At 34.9% G+C, this 16,617-nt stretch overlaps 1 protein-coding gene across 1 annotated transcript in view; it reads left to right on the top strand.

The window, feature by feature from the left end:
* The first annotated feature begins 6,998 nt into the window (after positions 1-6,998).
* LOC127799370 (membrane-anchored ubiquitin-fold protein 4) overlaps positions 6,999-16,617 on the top strand; it is a 50,555-nt gene continuing 40,936 nt past the window's right edge. Inside the window, exons 1-2 of the mRNA XM_052333353.1 lie at positions 6,999-7,163; positions 7,296-7,483. Coding sequence (XP_052189313.1) covers positions 7,354-7,483 — 130 coding nt within the window. The 5' untranslated portion in view covers positions 6,999-7,163; positions 7,296-7,353. The remainder of the gene's footprint in view (positions 7,164-7,295; positions 7,484-16,617) is intronic.

Raw genomic sequence — 16,617 nt, 5'->3', positions numbered from 1 at the left:
CTAGTTTTATGTTGGATGATGACTCTTAGATCATTACCACGCTTTTGTGTTTACAGTTTTAATCTAGTCTCATATATTGTGCGCTTCTAATTCTAAATTTTTGGGGATGATGAATCCTAGATCATTCTCAAACTTTTGCATTTTCGGTTTTAATTCAATCTTACACACTTTGCACTTTTGATATTCTAGGCTTGCCCATCCATCCTTTTATTCTTCTTGGTGAACTCTAGGTTGTTCTTGCATGTTTTTCTCTTTTGATGCCAGGTTTTCTTGTTCACCAAAATTTTAGTATTTTTTCATACACTTATTATCTGAAAAACAAAGTACACAAAAAGGAAAATGTAACAAGGTAAAAGTTATTTTATTCAAGCATATATATTGAAACATAACTCACTAGTATTTCAATTTTTTGCCTTTTTAGTATTTCTCTATAACATTTGCAAAATACAAGTGTTTCCATGGTTTCATTTGTGGACTTTTGTCTTAGGGTGATTTGGCTTTTTTGTGGGCCTAAACACTTGAGTGGTGAATTATACTTCTCAGACCTTGCTTGTTGAGCTACTCTTTTTGCATTAGATTGTATCCCCTACTCTCAAGGTAATTTGTCTAGACCTTGGTGTCCAAAAATCTTCTTAGTTTCTTTATTTGATCCATCAACTCGTGACATTTGTTAATAGGGTATTCATGGGTTTTGTGGAATAAGCTGAAAGATTTTCTTTTTCTCCAAGAATTTTGTTGGTCTCCATGGAAAATTTGACGAGGCCTGATCTTTCGACAACTACTAGGATAAATGATCGTGGTTCTATGACAAAAGTATAGTTTCCAAATTAGAGCCTATGAGAGTCATCAATCTTTTTTTATTTTTCTTCCCCCTTGTTTGTCCTTTCATTAAGATCCTTTCTTTTCTCATTTTTAATCATTTTCTTCTTTTCCTTCATCTATCTTTATTATCTTACCCTGCAAAACATATTTGTTGGCTCCAACAAATAGGTCTGCTAATGTTGTGGGTTGATTTAGAGCAAATGATTCTTGTAGTGGTATCGACTTTGTCCTTTGGAGCCTTACGACAACTACCACACCCACTTACAAGTCTCAAATCTTTAGGGTTGCGCTTTTGAACCGTTTGCCATATTGTTTGAAAGTGACTTTGCCACTTTGTTAAATGCTAGGCAAATATGTAGAATTTTCTTTTGTGTTGATAATAAAGACACTAATGACCTTTATTCTCAATTACTCAAAATATGAGATAGGCTTTTTAGTCAAACTATTAAACCATGTGCAAGCATAACCAATCAGAGTTAAAAGATAAAGTTTGGTACATGATACCATACTCCTAGCCATGTAGTAGCATCACAAACTCATAGTTTTGGATGTAATTGAAGGAATCTCTTATTCCCGAATAAGTAGTAAGTTGGGTCATCTTAAATTTAAGAGAAGATAAGTTTATCCATGATTTCACGAGTAAAGGGAATATTTTTCTTGTGTTGGTTCTCTTTTATGGGTAGTAGCTTCTTTTGTTCCAGCTTGTTCAACCTTTTTTTTTCATGTCAACAACTTCAAGATTATTGAAAATAGATTGACTGATTGACAAAGGGTTAGGTTAGGTGTCTTGAGAAATATTTTGATAGAGTTTTGTGTATTTTCTCACCTAAAAAATCGAGTGTCACCAAATATTGTCGGTGTTATAGTATGGATACAACAATAAATTTGTAGAATGGAAACGTCGTCTTCAAATTGCCTGAGCCTGCAAAAATAAAAAAACAGTCCTGCGCAAATACTCTGACGCTTCAATTAGATATTGAATATAATGAAAGAAACGGTATTGAAATAGTATCAAAGACATTCCCCATCCTCAGGAATGCATAATTGCCTATTTATAGATAAATATATAATGATTTAAAATGTAACAGAATTGTAGATAATGCTTATCCTGATAGATGATGTTTATCTTATCCTTTTTTAATGATATAATTTCTTAGGGATAATGACCATTTTAAAATTTAGAATTTACTATGGATAATTATCTATCATCTTCTTAGAATATTCAAAAGAATTTTTAAATATCGGACTTATCGTGTTTGCGCGCTTTGTGTGGGACCTCCTCGCATATGAAAAATTTATGCCTTTTACCCCAAAAAGACATTTTGGGCTTACTTGACCATTTAATGGGCTTTTACTTATGACACAACAATTGCTCCCCACTCTTGCCTTTGACTGCAAGACAAAGGGAAGAGTACAGTGACTATGCCTCACCGCTGTCGAGCTGCTCGCAAAACAACGATTTTATTTTCTCCTCATTGCTTGGCTATGTGCAGGACAATGAGCCTTTTGTTTTTCCCCGATTATTGAGCTATATATAAGCAAGATAACGGATTTGTTTTTCCCTTGTTGCCTGGCTATGCGCAGGGTAATGGGCTTTGTTTTCCCTTCATTACCTGGCCATGTGTGGGTCAATTGATTTGTTGTTTTTCCCTCGTTGCCGGGCTATGTGCGGGACAATAGATTTGTTGTTTTTCCTTCGTTACCGGGCTATGTGCAGAGCAACAGGTCTTTTGTTTTTGCCATAATATTGAGGCTCCCCAGTTTCGTGTGTATATACTTGCTGAAATAATTATGGGCAACGTCTACAATTTGAAATAATATCAATATTTTTTTTTTGTGGTTCGGCATACCACCTACATCCGCAATCCGAGAGTATTTTTTTTTCATGGTTCGACGTAATGCCTACGTTCGCACTGAGAGAGAATATCCATATTTTATTTTCGCAGTTCGACGTAATGCCTACGTCTGCACTGAGAGAAAATATCCATATTTTGTTTTCGCGGTTTAGCGTAATACCTACATCCGCAATTAAAGAATAACAATATTTTTTTTCACGGTTCGGCGTAACGCCTACATCTGCAATTAAAGAATAATAATATTTTATTTTTGCGATTCGGCGTAACGCCTACATCTGTATGTGTTCAGGGCGAATCATTCGTCTGCTCACATTTATTGACCCCCAAACATTTTAACAAAATTAATTAAAATTTAAATCAATGGTACGGGCATAAAGAAATTAATTAAACAGGGAGGAAGAATAGAAAACTCCATGCCCAGATCTAGGTGTCGAATCTTCCTACTGTTTCTCGCCCGTGTTGCTTTTTGCCTGGCTGCTTAGACGTGATTTGACTTGCTTTTTCCTCCCTTGCTTTCTGGATTTACACCATTTTTTCCAGGGAAAAGCTTCATCCAGAAGCTCTCATAATAATAATATAATATGCATAAGATATGCTTAATAATAAATTTGTTTTTCTCCCTAGCTTTCACGAGAAGGTTTATGATATAATATATATATATATCATTTATACAATGCTTGCTGTTTCTGCTTCCACGAGAAGCCAAATATATACAAATTGATGATTGCACACATAAATTAATGGCTGATACATATAATGTCTCTTGACATTTTTTTTTTAATTTTCTTTTTCTGCTAAGCCTCCACGCAAAGCTTTTTCATATATATAGAGAGAGATTTCTCTTTTTTTTTTCAATTATTTTTATTTTTAAATAAAATAATAATTGAAAAATGAAACAGTGAGAGATGTAAAAATATTAACTGAATGAACATACCATTGATGCAATTATCACATACATGTAATGTCTTCTTTCCCAATTGATTTGATTTGGTTTCATGCGACTTGAGATTGTGTAAAAGCCGTTGTAGTATTAATAGGCTTTTTGGACGTTTTCCATAGATTGTGCCAATTGTTGTAGTATGGATACAACAATAAATTTGTAAAATGGAAATGTCGTCTTCAAACCGCCTGAGCCTGCAAAAATAAAAAAACAGTCAGAGGATACGGGGAGGTCCCCACGCAAACACTCTGACGCTTCAATTAGATATTGAATATAATGAAAGAAACGGTATTGAAATAGTATCAAAGACATTCCCCCTTCTCAGGAATGCATAATTGCCTATTTATAGATAAATATATAATGATTTAAAATGTAACAGAATTACAGATAACATTTATCTCGATAGATGATATTTATCTTATCCTTTTTAGGGATAGAATTTCTTAGGAATAATGCTTATCCAAATATTTCATAACCATTTTAAAATTTAGAATTCGCTATGGATAATTATCTATCATTTTCTTGGAATATTCAAAAGGATTTTTAAATGTCGGATTTATCGTGTTTGTGCACTTTGTGTGGGACCCTCCCGCATATGGGAAATTTATATCTTTTAGCCCAAAAAGACATTTTGGGCTTTTGAGCTTACTTGACCCTTTAATAGGCTTTTACCTATGACACAACAAATGCTAACCATTGCCCCTAAATACCCATATTACACTTTGTTTTCAATTTTAAAATAATTTTAGTCGATCTATATCTTTTACTTATTTAAGGATATTTTAAGTACAAAATTTTAAATTAGAGGTGAAAATATCTAAATTATTTGTTATTTCATTTTCATGCGTCAATATATAAGAAAAATAAGAAAAGAAATAAAGTATTTTTTGAATATTAAATATATCTTAATTTTCATATTTGAATTATTATTAAAATCTAAATTGACCTAAATAATTTAAGAGAAAATTCAAATATATTTTTTTTCTAAGGAGCTATGGTATGGAGAAGCCTTAAATGGGCAAGTATATAATTCTCTTTAGACAGTTTTCTTCAAGGTATAATTTGGATAATTTGGGTGTATTTGAAATTTCTAAATTTGAGAGACTCAATAATTGTGTTTCTTTAATTTCTTTACAGTGAAATTGTTTGCCTTTTTTTGTAGATACAGATCATATATTGTAATAGAACCACGTATATCTTATATTCTAGTTTTACCTTTTCTTTTATATTCTATTGTTTTTCTTGACATTAAGGTAATGTTTATTAACTAAGATATAAATTGAAAAAAATGGAACATGAAAAGCATTCTGAATAAAAATGTTTTCTATTATATTTGTTAAATTTATCTACCAACCTTTTAAAAAAAGTCACGTGACCTTTTATTTGAGATTTTTTAGATAAATTTACCTCTCTCACCTCTAGATAAATTTATCTTGGATCTTGTAGATAAGAAAAAAATGACTCATATGTCCTTCAGTGTGTTTCAAAAAATTCAATAAACAGTTTGATAAAAATATTAGAATACTTCACAGTTTTATCTTGAGCATTATATATATTGGTATAGAAAGCATTCTAATTTTATCTTGATACAGTTTTATCTTACTCATTTTAACAAATGCTACATAAGAGAAAAAGAAATAAGAGTAAATTGCACTCGTATATCTCTTCTTTGAAAACAATGTTAATTAAACTCTAATTAAACTAAATTAAGTTAAATAATTTTAATAAAAGTATATTAAATTAAATTTAACAGAAACTAAAGCATAAAAATAAAAAATAAAAAATATTGCAATTTGATGACCATTATTTTGAGCACGAGTTCCTTGTTCTTCAAAGTGAGGTGAAAACCCCTTGTTAGAAATTTTATGGCATTTTGGTATTGTCGGAGATGATAATTTCTAGCAAAACTATTTGGGGAAGAATAAGAATATTTAGCAAATTTTGTTGGAACAAGTTTACATTTGAAGGGAAATTTACAAAAATAAATAACGATTTGGTAAAAAAATTTCATATCTGTTAATCAAAGAATGATGAAAAAGATAATTTTATATAGCAAGTTTCAATTATTAATCTTTCATCATTATTGTGGTTGAAACTCAAACCACTATCAATTATGAAGGAGATTCAACATTCGAGATTGATGAATTAAATTAGTGATAGAAGAATCATGTATATGATGGATGCCACAACGAAGCTTTGATTAAAAAAGAGTAGACTTAAAATGAGCCAAAGTTTCAACAAATCCTTCACCAAAGATGATGGATTTTAAAATTAGGTGAGTAGAGATATGGGTTTTCTCACAAATGGTTTTTGGCATACTCATCACCAGGATACAATAGAATATTTTTAACCATGGGTATTCATCCATCGTTGTAGGAAATAATAATTAACAAATGGATAATGCTATTTGTAAGGAAGGAAGTGTACATATTGCTTTATACATTAGTAAAATGACCAACTTGCCATTCTCATAAATGACCCAAAAGATCCAAAACAACTTTCTCTCTCTCTCTCTCGCATTTTCCCTGGTCGTTCGTCTACCTTGCCATTGCCCTCGTCACCGCTCACTGCATCCTCGGTTGGTATGGGTGGTCGCCGATTGCTGAAGAATGCAGCGGTGAGGAGGCAATGCGGCAAAGCGGCGGTGATGACAAGATGAAGCGAGACAACAAAAACGGTAGAGACGAAAGGTGAGATGCGACAGATGCAAGGCGATGAGAAGCGAGAGGAGGCAAGACGACGAGAGGCAGCGAAACAATGAGGTTGCTGTGGTGAGAGGCGGCAATAAGAGCAAGTGGGGAGAAAGAGAGAATAGGTGAACAAAATTGTGATATTTTAATGGCAAAATATCACGATATTTTGTGCCAATAATGGGTTTGATGAACTATTTTGTATACAATTAGCGCGGTCAATCGACAGATTGTAATATTTTACCTTTTATGTTTTAGTTAAATTTTATTTAATATAATTTAAGTAATTTAATTTAGTTTAATTAACATTATTGATAGTGAAATAGATATTTGAGTAAAAAATATAAATCACAAATATTTGCGGGCCTATTTACAAAACACAACAAAATTCTGTCCCAAGTCTCAAAAAATAAATTTGGAGTCAAAATGAGCAGGCGGGTGTCATCATTTCAAAGTATGTCGGCACGTCTCCAATGGACCGCCAGATTGCAAGAACCGCAGGGAGGAGAACCGGTTGGCCTTAAAGCCAAAGGTCGGTCAATCAGGCAGGCTAACGGTACCGGGTGATGCACCAAAGTTGCCTGCAATTCACTGACAAGATTCGAAATCATTCCTGTTCGGCAAAAAGCCCCAGCAATAATAAATAATAAATAGTAAATAATGGAAAACCATATATACAAAAGGCAAATTAAAACTCTCACTGGCTTTACTTCCATTCCGAACCAAACTTCTCCATACACGCACAGTAAATAGCAGTGAGAGAGCCTCAAGATCGGGTCTAGGGTTCCTCAATTTCAGCTCAAGCCCTCGCCCTCGCTGCAATCTACACTTCAACTTGTCGCTTCGTCTTCTCTGGTGATTAATTTGTTTATCATCTCACTTTAGCTGCTTGTAAATTACTTGATTTTCTGTACCGATTTTCGATCGATTCGGCGGAGGTGTTGTTATGCGTACGTCTCTGTTGTTTTTGATATTGTGTGTTTGTAGCTGCGGTTTGGTAATTCGATCGGAGGGGCTCGGATAGCCGAGATTTTGGTGGTTGCAAATGCCGGACGAGGACTTGGTGGAGCTTAAGTTCCGACTGTATGATGGAACAGACATCGGCCCGTTTCGGTACTCGCCAGCTTCGACTGTTGCTATGCTTAAGGAGAGAATCGTTGCCGAGTGGCCTAAAGGTCGGGTGTTCGAACTCTTGTTCTCAGTATTCTCTTAGTCCATGCAATGGTGTCTATGCATTTGTTTCTGTCATCTTTTATTTGTTTTGTGCAGTGTTTCAGTGGAGTTGATTGTTAGATGCTAATAAATTACATTCTTGTCTTTTTTGTGAGATTTGTGCAAAGAGAATAACATCACGAAGTTTAACGTGCATACATTCAGATGAATAAACAAATTTTGCCCAAAGCTTATGGTGATTTTTTGTCTGTTAAGGGGAGTGGGGTTTGCATTTATTGTGCAGGCTTAGGTGATGTGAATTGTATACATGTTTGAGGCTAGGACTATCTTAATCCACTCAAATATTTGATTTAAGTGTCTAATTTTTATTGTTACCACTCTAGAATATGCTTGAGTTTTCGATATATGTATTAAGTTTCCTTATCCCCTTCCTGGAGTAAGTAAGACAAAATTGTTATTGCCGTTCTTCAGGGGTCAATTATAGTTACCTTTTCCAGTATATATTAACCCAGAAAAAGAAAAAAGAAAAACATTGAATTGGCAAAAAGTTGTTGGTTTGCGCCAACTTTTAGTCAGCGGAGCAGCTGGAGTCCTTTGAATATGAGCAAATGAAGGGTTGCAATTTGTAATTTTTTTGGAATTGTTTCTTCCCAAATAGCTTTCATCCAAATTGAAAATGTTCTTGCTTTTGCTGTATTTTTCCACTGGTTGCTTCAGGCCAACTGTGGCTGTTTCATAGAGGAGGAGGATATAACTAGTGGGAATGTTTGAATCCTAGCAAGAAGTGCATATTTATATATGGTGAATTTGCCCATCATCATGTGTATCCACATAACTAATACACTGTCTCACATTCAGTATAATCACACACTATATGTCATAAAATCTGCAAATATGATTAATTGCACTTTATAGAGTAAATATATGGTGCATCTTGTTTTCAGGAAAAACAGTATTGGTGGTACTGAAATATTTAATAGCCATTCCTACTGTATCATGCCATGTGATAATGTTGTGTTGTCTACATTGTTTAGTTGTAGATGGGCAAGGGCTCATTGTTTTTGAATTGTTCAGTTTTTTAAGTAAATAAGCTTACTTAGTCTGATAAGATAAGAAATTGCTATTTAACACTTAGTATTATCTAATCACTAGATTTTTTTCTTCATTTTCAAGATATTGATTCCCCCGTGACTTTGGTAAAGTAGGGAGTCTCGTGCCCCTTTTTTCAAGTTATTGATTTCTTGCCTATGTGGTTGTTCGGGAAAATTCAAATAAGCCCTTTTTTAAATAAATGCACTTTGTTGAGTTTTTTGGTGTTTGACCAAAATTAAAAAGCGCTTTTACTGGGAAAAAAACTTTTTCTTCTTACTTTGAATCAAAGTAGAAGCAGAAAGTAAAATTATTTTGTCAAAATTACCCTTAACCAACATTTAAAATTGCAAATATTACACTTATCAATCATATCTAATTCTTTTTCCATCTCTTCACAAATCAATCAACAAAGAATCTATATCATCAGGAACCACCCAACATAAAATCATATATTGTGCTCCTTTCACCCACCCTTATCATAGTTTTGAAATTTGTTCTGCAGAAGAAAGAGACACTCTGATGATCAAATAATTTTTCGTTAACATTTGTAGATGTAGATATCCTTAAAAGAGCTTGTTCAATTAGTCATATTTTTGTCATAATCTTTAAAATTTTGATACATTTCTCTCAAAAGATCATCAATTCATCATGTAGTTTGAATGTTTTTGCTATATTTTTAATTATTTATGGAAAAGAAAAATTGATGTCAATTTTCATAAAATTGTGTTGTTGCTTAAATGTGATTTCTTAGTTTAGCTCATTTTTTAAAAATAAAGTAATATTTAATCATAAAAATGAAAAAGCTAAAAATAATTATATATCCAAGTAGTTTAGTTAACTACATAAGCACTTTATCAATGTCGTTTTTGGTAACTTGGTTGTTGAAAGCATGTTTTTTATCATTGCCCAAACATATATAAAAATATTGGAAGTGGTTCAGATAATTTTGACAAATGTTTTTCCTTAAAGTGATTCATACAAAAGCTTTTTTCACAAAAGTAATTCTCACAACAACAGAAATTTCACAATAAAGGCAAACAGGCACTTCCACAAGGTTCTTTTCTCCCTTCAGACTGTTTTCCCCCTCTTCTATATGGTCTCTCTCCCCCCCCCCCCCAAAAAAAAAAAACTGTGTGTGCCTGTCTAATTCTTCTCTAGCAGATGATCTTTGTGCACTCCTTAAATTTGCGGGCCCTTGTATCATTTAGTGTTGTCAAGCATATGCATGGTGCTTGAATGGATCCACAAGCTCCCCCTTTTAGACTGAGCATGTCTTTATGATTATCTTTAACCACAAGCTCACCTACATGAACTAGATAATAGTAATTGTATATCATGCCTTATCGATTGGTTCCAGTCTGGGCACTTGCAATCCCTCCCTTTGGGCCCAGGATTTCTTCACTGAGTAATGCCTGCTTGCTAAAATAATGTTTAACCTCTTGGCTGAAGGAATTCTTTGTCAAAACACCTTTCTAATTGCCTCCAGGACCAATGCACATTGGAACATGATCTGCATTTATACTTAAAAGCTCCTACAGACTGCTCCTAAAGGCCACTCATGAATACATCATAGGAACACTCTTAGTGTCTCCCTTATGACCGATGGCTCTTACATCTTGTGGCCCTAACAGCTTTAACAACTTAGGCTGAGGCAGGGTATGGGCTCATTTCTGCATGGGGACTTTAGGGGCTAGAATTGAGGGTTCATGAAGGATGTATTCTTTACTCAAGAGTATCCTTACCTTGATTGTTCTATAGACAAAGGATTTGAAGATGAAATTGTTTGACCCACTTGCCTGCCCTGGATCATGATTCCGCGATCTACAAGATCTAGTAACACACGTGTCACTCTTCCATTATTAGTGCCTCTCTGTACCATTGGTGTGGTCTCCCTACCTACTACTACAATTTTAGGCCGTGAAAATTACCACTTCCTTTAGATGTTGGTTCTCTAACCTAATCCCTACTCCTCCACTATAAATATGGGTTATTTAATTTCTGTAGATCTATAATAATTCCTTGGTACACTAGTCAAATTATCTGTTGTTGCTCTCTTTTGAGCTGCCTTAGTTCTCGCCCTGCTTGACTTTTGTGGTTCTAAACCAGCATGCTGTTGTCCATATGTCTCAAAAGGCTGTCAACCAATCTCAACCTTTAGGTCACCTTGCTCAAAAATTCTGCCACAATTTCTTTTGGGAGGGAAAATTTAAAATCTACAAAATAAGCTAATGAAAACTGTATTAGTTTTGTAGCATCAATTTTGTAGGACCACCACAGAAAACTTAGCCCAGTGGAATCTGCACTTGGTCTTCTAATGTGTTTAGGTTGGCTTATGATTTGGAGCCTGCTTTCCATAACATTGTGCAGGTTCATTTTGAAATATCGGCCTTATTGATCATAATCTCTTAAAGCTATGTTTGGAAAAGGGATTTCTTAATGGGAAAAAAACATAATTTATTTACACAAGAACTTTTTTTTTTTCTTTTGCTTGTGCAAATCCTAGTTCCAAATGAAGCATAAAAATGTTATCTGAGGAGGGAAAAATCAATATAGTAAGCTAAAGGCTAGATGTAGTAGAGTTTTGGCACAACAAAGTACAAAAAAAATTGTTACCATTTTCTGCACAGTGGTGATATAATCAATTTGACAAAACCATATATTGTCTTGAATTCTAGCACTTTGTATGCCAACTGCCCCTATCATACCATGTGCAGAACAAGTGGTTACCACATTGTTCCAATTTAGCAAATCCAATTGATTTGTCTCCCAAGCATAATTTTAGGGAGGATTGGGTTCTAGATTGATTAGGATTTGTAGATGGAAAACATAGTAGTCTTGTTTTTTAAAAAGAGCTAATTGCGTGATTTCTTTCAAAATAGTTGATATTTATTATGCAACAAGGATAAGGTTACAAAGGATATCCATGATGAGCTTGGAATTATAGCTAGTGTTGAGCAGTCAAAGGCTGTTAGTGTGGAAAAGGAGAGATCCAGGTGATAGTGGATAGATAGATAGGAGCCATTGAGGTCCCCTAAATATAGTGGAGCATTAGACCATAATGTCAATCTCCAAGAGATACCGGTAGCGGTAAGGAATTAATACTCCATTAATGGGATATTATGGAAATAGTTGCGGTAGTAGCTCTTTGATTGTGGGAGCAACGTAGGAGACCCTATTTATAGCAAAAACCTCAAGCATACTGTTAATTATCCATTAATGGGGTATTATCGAAATAGTAGCAATAATAGCACTATGTCTTTGATCATGAGAGTAATATAAGGGACTTGTATCCTAGTTGAATTCTCTCTTAGGATTTGTTAGAAGGATGTAGCTTAGTAGTGTTGTACATAATGCTGTTTCTCTCAGTTGTACAGAGTGAGTTTGTTTTCAGTTGTATATAAACCTAACAGTGAATAGAGAATTTAGATCTTTTTCCTCCATATCATTCCCCCCCCCCCCCCCCCCCCCCCCCCTCTCTCTCTCTCTCTCCCTCTCTTCTTCATGTAGAGCCGTAGCGTGAGAGAGAAGTTCATAATATAGGGTTTCTGTGTTACTCTAGCTGTTCTGTTGTGAGAGATCAGTCTTGGCCCAGTAATCAATCTGATCTGACCTAGAACTGAGATGTGATCTGACCTAGAACTGGAATGATCTGGTCTGTAGATTTGGAATTCATGAGATCTGGTCTGGAGCAATCTGATCTTGATCTGATATGTTGATTCTTCTTTAATGTGAGATTTTGCACCAGGCTTCTGTCTCAGCTGATTCCCAATCAGTGTATATTCAGTCAATTTTGTGGTCTCAGGTTTGAGCCATGACTTCATCAAATTCAGGAGTGGTGAGTTCATATTATCCTGTAACTGTACCATTGTTTTCTGGTATTCCTGCCATTACAACTGATAAATTGAATGGCAAGAAATATCTTTCCCAGTTTGCCTCTATCCGGATGATGTTTTGAGGGCATGGTGTAAGTGATCATCTAACTAAGCAGCTACCTGACATAGCTGAATCAGATATGAATTTATGGGATAGAGTGGATGCACAGTTGGTTACAATGCTGTGGCAGTCAATAGATGCTGATTTATGTCAAGGGATGAACCAGCTGGATCCGAATCTTTTTTTTCTTAGTAGCCAAATATTATATTACTGCTTATTTCTGTATTTTCTGTTATGGGTTAGTTTTAGGTCCCACGTGCAAGGGGCGAATAGGACAAAGAGGTTGTTGTAACTGCCTGAGGGAGGGAATCTGTTATGACAGACTTACCTTACCACCAGCTAGTTTATATCCTCTCCAAGGTTCTCTGGAGAAGGCATCTATGAATTGAATCAGAATTTCCTTCTACAACTCATTTCCTTCCCATTTCTTCTATTCTTCCTTCCTGTCTCATTCTTCTATCCTTCTCATCCTGCTCCTTTTCTTATCCGGAGCTAAAACCAGCTTGTCACAAACCAGGTTGTGACAATTTAATCCCTTTATTTCATCTTTATGAGACCTGTTTTGATATTTGGTCTCATGCACAGCTGCTGTACACTAATAATATAGTGTGTCTATATAGTATTATTAGTAATCTGTTCTATATTCAGAGGAAAGATTCAGATGTGGCTACTTATTTGGGTAGAATCCAGTCTGCTTTGACAGATTTTAATGCTATGCTCCCTATTACAGCTGATCTTGCTAAGAAGAAGAAACAAAGGGATGAATTGTTTATGGTGCTTACCCTAGCTGGTCTTGAGGCTGAAATGGAAGGGATTCATGCTCAGATTTTGATTAGTCCAGCTGTACCTACTATGGAAGATGTATTTTCCAGGATTCTTCATAGCATGTGGACCTTTTCTTAGGATTCAATTGGAGAGTGGTCTGTTCTTGCTTCTTAGATGACGCAGCAAATAGCGAGTGTGTAAAGTAGGGGTGTCAACGGTTCGGATTAGTCCGGTTCTATAAGAGCCCAGTAATCGAACCATTTTTAACGGTTCCAAAAAAATAAGAATCGTAACCGAACCATTACATATATAAAACCAAACCATGACTAATCCATCGCATCGGACCGGTTTCGGTTCATCGGTTCTATCCAATTAATATTTAGCTTCTAAATATTTTTGCAAAATATGAAATTACAAACAAATTTGTTAATTAAAATAAACCCATAACTTCATTAATGCTTCAAATCTTGAAGTAAAAGTAGAACAAAATAATTCATAGACTACCTCATCAAATTAGATTACATCGACTATTTAGTATAGCAATAGCGCATAAAAGTCTAGAAATAAAAGAGTTCATGAATAACAATAACCAACAACAAAAAAGAAAGAAACAAAAACTAGCAGATTAAAATTGCAAGTAATAATATATTTATGCGTATGTATATATATACCCAAAAAATTATAATATATATACAAGTATAATATCGGTTCCGGTTCGGTTCGAACCACGGTTTAAAAAGAAAAACCAGTACCCAAACCAAATAAATCGGTTTTTAATTTTTTAGAACCAGAACCTAACCGTTGAAGCATAGAACCAATCCAAAAGTTCGGTTCGGTTTGGTTCGGTTCACCGGTTTTCGAATATTTTTTGACACCCCTAGTGTAAAGAAACACACGAAAGAAACCCTTGGAAACAAGCTTCAATGGCTGAAGCTTGACTTTCAAAGAGGCGCAAAACTGAACCTATTTTGCTGGAAAGAAACCCGAATAGGCTGTTGTAATTGAATTGATAAAAAGTTGATTACAAACCCTAGTTTCTAAGCATATATATATAGTGTTTGGCTAATCCATCTAATACTTGTAAATAAAATTCAACTAGAATCCTAATAGAAGTAAAACTCTAACAAATATGAAATAGAATTAACACCTTAAAACATATGAAGTATTAAAATTCTAAAAACTTATGAAGTTTTGGCCTTATGGAATTCGCCCCCCCCCCCGGGGACTGTTTCGCTATTGTTTGGGCCATTTTGGATTGCCCAGTTTAGGTTGGGTTGGCCTTGGGCCTAGTTGTCAGCCTTGGGTCGGGTCTTCAAATAGGAACAGTGACCGCATCATTCATCTCCACTTGAGAAGAATTTGACCTCGAATTATGATCCGAGTATGACAATACAACATCTGACAAATACAAAGAAAGATCAACAACATTAAAGGTTTTGGAAATACCCATATGATTAGGTAAATCCACAACATAAGTCATTGATCTTCTTTACAATCTTGCAAGGACCATACTTCTTTGGCTTGAGTTTGTTAATTGTTGTGCTTTCCTATTAGAATCCTTTCCTTCTTCAAGAATACCATGATTTCATCTCCAACCTCAAATACCTTGTGCTTCCTAAACAAAAACAAATAAAACCTAAGCGTAACAGCCTTAGGTATGGATGGAGGATGGAATCAATCAAACTTGCTGTTTGTATTAAATAAAGTCCTATATACAGGTGAAGTCTACGACCTTTAACTCCTAATCCTATGAGATATAGACAAAGTTTGAATAAGTTATAGATAAACTAGGATATAAAAGACTTAATCTTCAAATCAAACTTATCTTCTTCTTTATCAGCTTCCGATTTATTAGGCATCTTGATCGGCTGCTTTATCCTTCTTTTATTCAAACACAAACTGTAACACCCGAGATTTTTAGACTCAAATATTATGTAATACCCGAGATTTTTAGATTCAGATACTTGAGGAAATATGATATTTCAAGAGATTGTGGAAGTCTTGAGGCAAAAGTTCAGTTTTTGAACCATGGGCAAAATTGTAATTATCCAGGTTTAGGTAAAAGTGTAATTTACCTAAAATCTTGGGGTATTAACGTAATTTATCCATTCTCCATAGGCTAAAATGCAATTAAAAATTTGCACGAGGACCAAATTGCAGGGGTCTAAGTGTAATTACCCGAAAAGTTCGAGTCAAGGTTTAGTTCTTGGAACTTCGCGACTAGATCATTAAGGTAACGAACTGAGCTAGCTAGTCGTTAGAAGTCATGATGAGACACATAAATTAAAGCATGAGGTGGCAGGGCAAATGTGTAAATGGCAGAGAAGGTGCGTATGTGAGTTTACATTTCAATTCAGCTTTGGATTTCAAACAACGTTAAATCCACATTTGAATCACTTTGGAATCCAAGACTTAGCCTCCAAGTTTGCTTAGTTTCCAAGTTTGGGACATGTGGCAAACACTCATGATGACTTTAGAGATAGAATAAAAGCTCATAATGACCCCACAAGGTGGCAACGTTTGATTGGTTATAAAAGTTTGTTTAGCCTCTAAGTCTCCAAAATCTTATCCTTAAAGACGCGTGGCAAGCAACCATTGGATTTCTTGGAAGCAAAGATAAGGCCTCATGATGATGCATAATGACTCCCTTGAGGTGATAGATAAGACTTATGATGACCTTTGAGGTGGCAACATGTGATTGGCCAGAAAAGTTTATAGATTTCCGTGGGTGGATTTGAACTAAAGTGTTCCAATTCAGTTTAGCTTGGGATTTCAAGTCCATGGCTATAAATACCCTTCTCCTTTCCATTTACTCCTCCAATTTTCTTACTTGTTACAACTTAGATAACAAGGTCCGAGGGTTTTGTTAAGAGAGAAAGCATTAAGATCTATTTTCTCGTCCAGCCAAGTTTGAAGGTAAGTACACTATGAACTATCTACGATGTTTAAGCACGCTCATGAATCATGTTTATGTGGTCCTTCATGTTATGTTTCAAGCAAGTTTCATGTTCTCAAGTAAGTTACGAAATCGGGGTTTAGTAGCGCTACGCACGGAGATTCTTACCCCTGCAAGTTGGTAGAACCTATCGTGTCCCCTTATGTTATATGTTCATGTTTCAAGTTCATATCATGTCATGTTTAAATATGCTTGATGGTTCTCTTGTACTTACTGAGATTTTGGAGACTTGGAGGCTAAGCAAACTTCTATAGCCAATCACGGTTGCCACCTTGCGGGGTTATCATGAGCTTTTATCCTATCTCTGAAGTCATCATGAGTGCTTGCCACATGTCCCAAACTTGGAGACTAAGCAAACTTGGAGGCTAAGTCTTGGATTCTAAAGTGATT

This window comes from Diospyros lotus, chromosome 4, assembly GCF_014633365.1.
Source record: "Diospyros lotus cultivar Yz01 chromosome 4, ASM1463336v1, whole genome shotgun sequence".
In the NCBI taxonomy this organism is placed as follows: domain Eukaryota; kingdom Viridiplantae; phylum Streptophyta; class Magnoliopsida; order Ericales; family Ebenaceae; genus Diospyros; species Diospyros lotus.
Note: the sequence above shows the minus strand (reverse complement) of the source record. Positions and strands in the feature narration are given on the sequence as shown.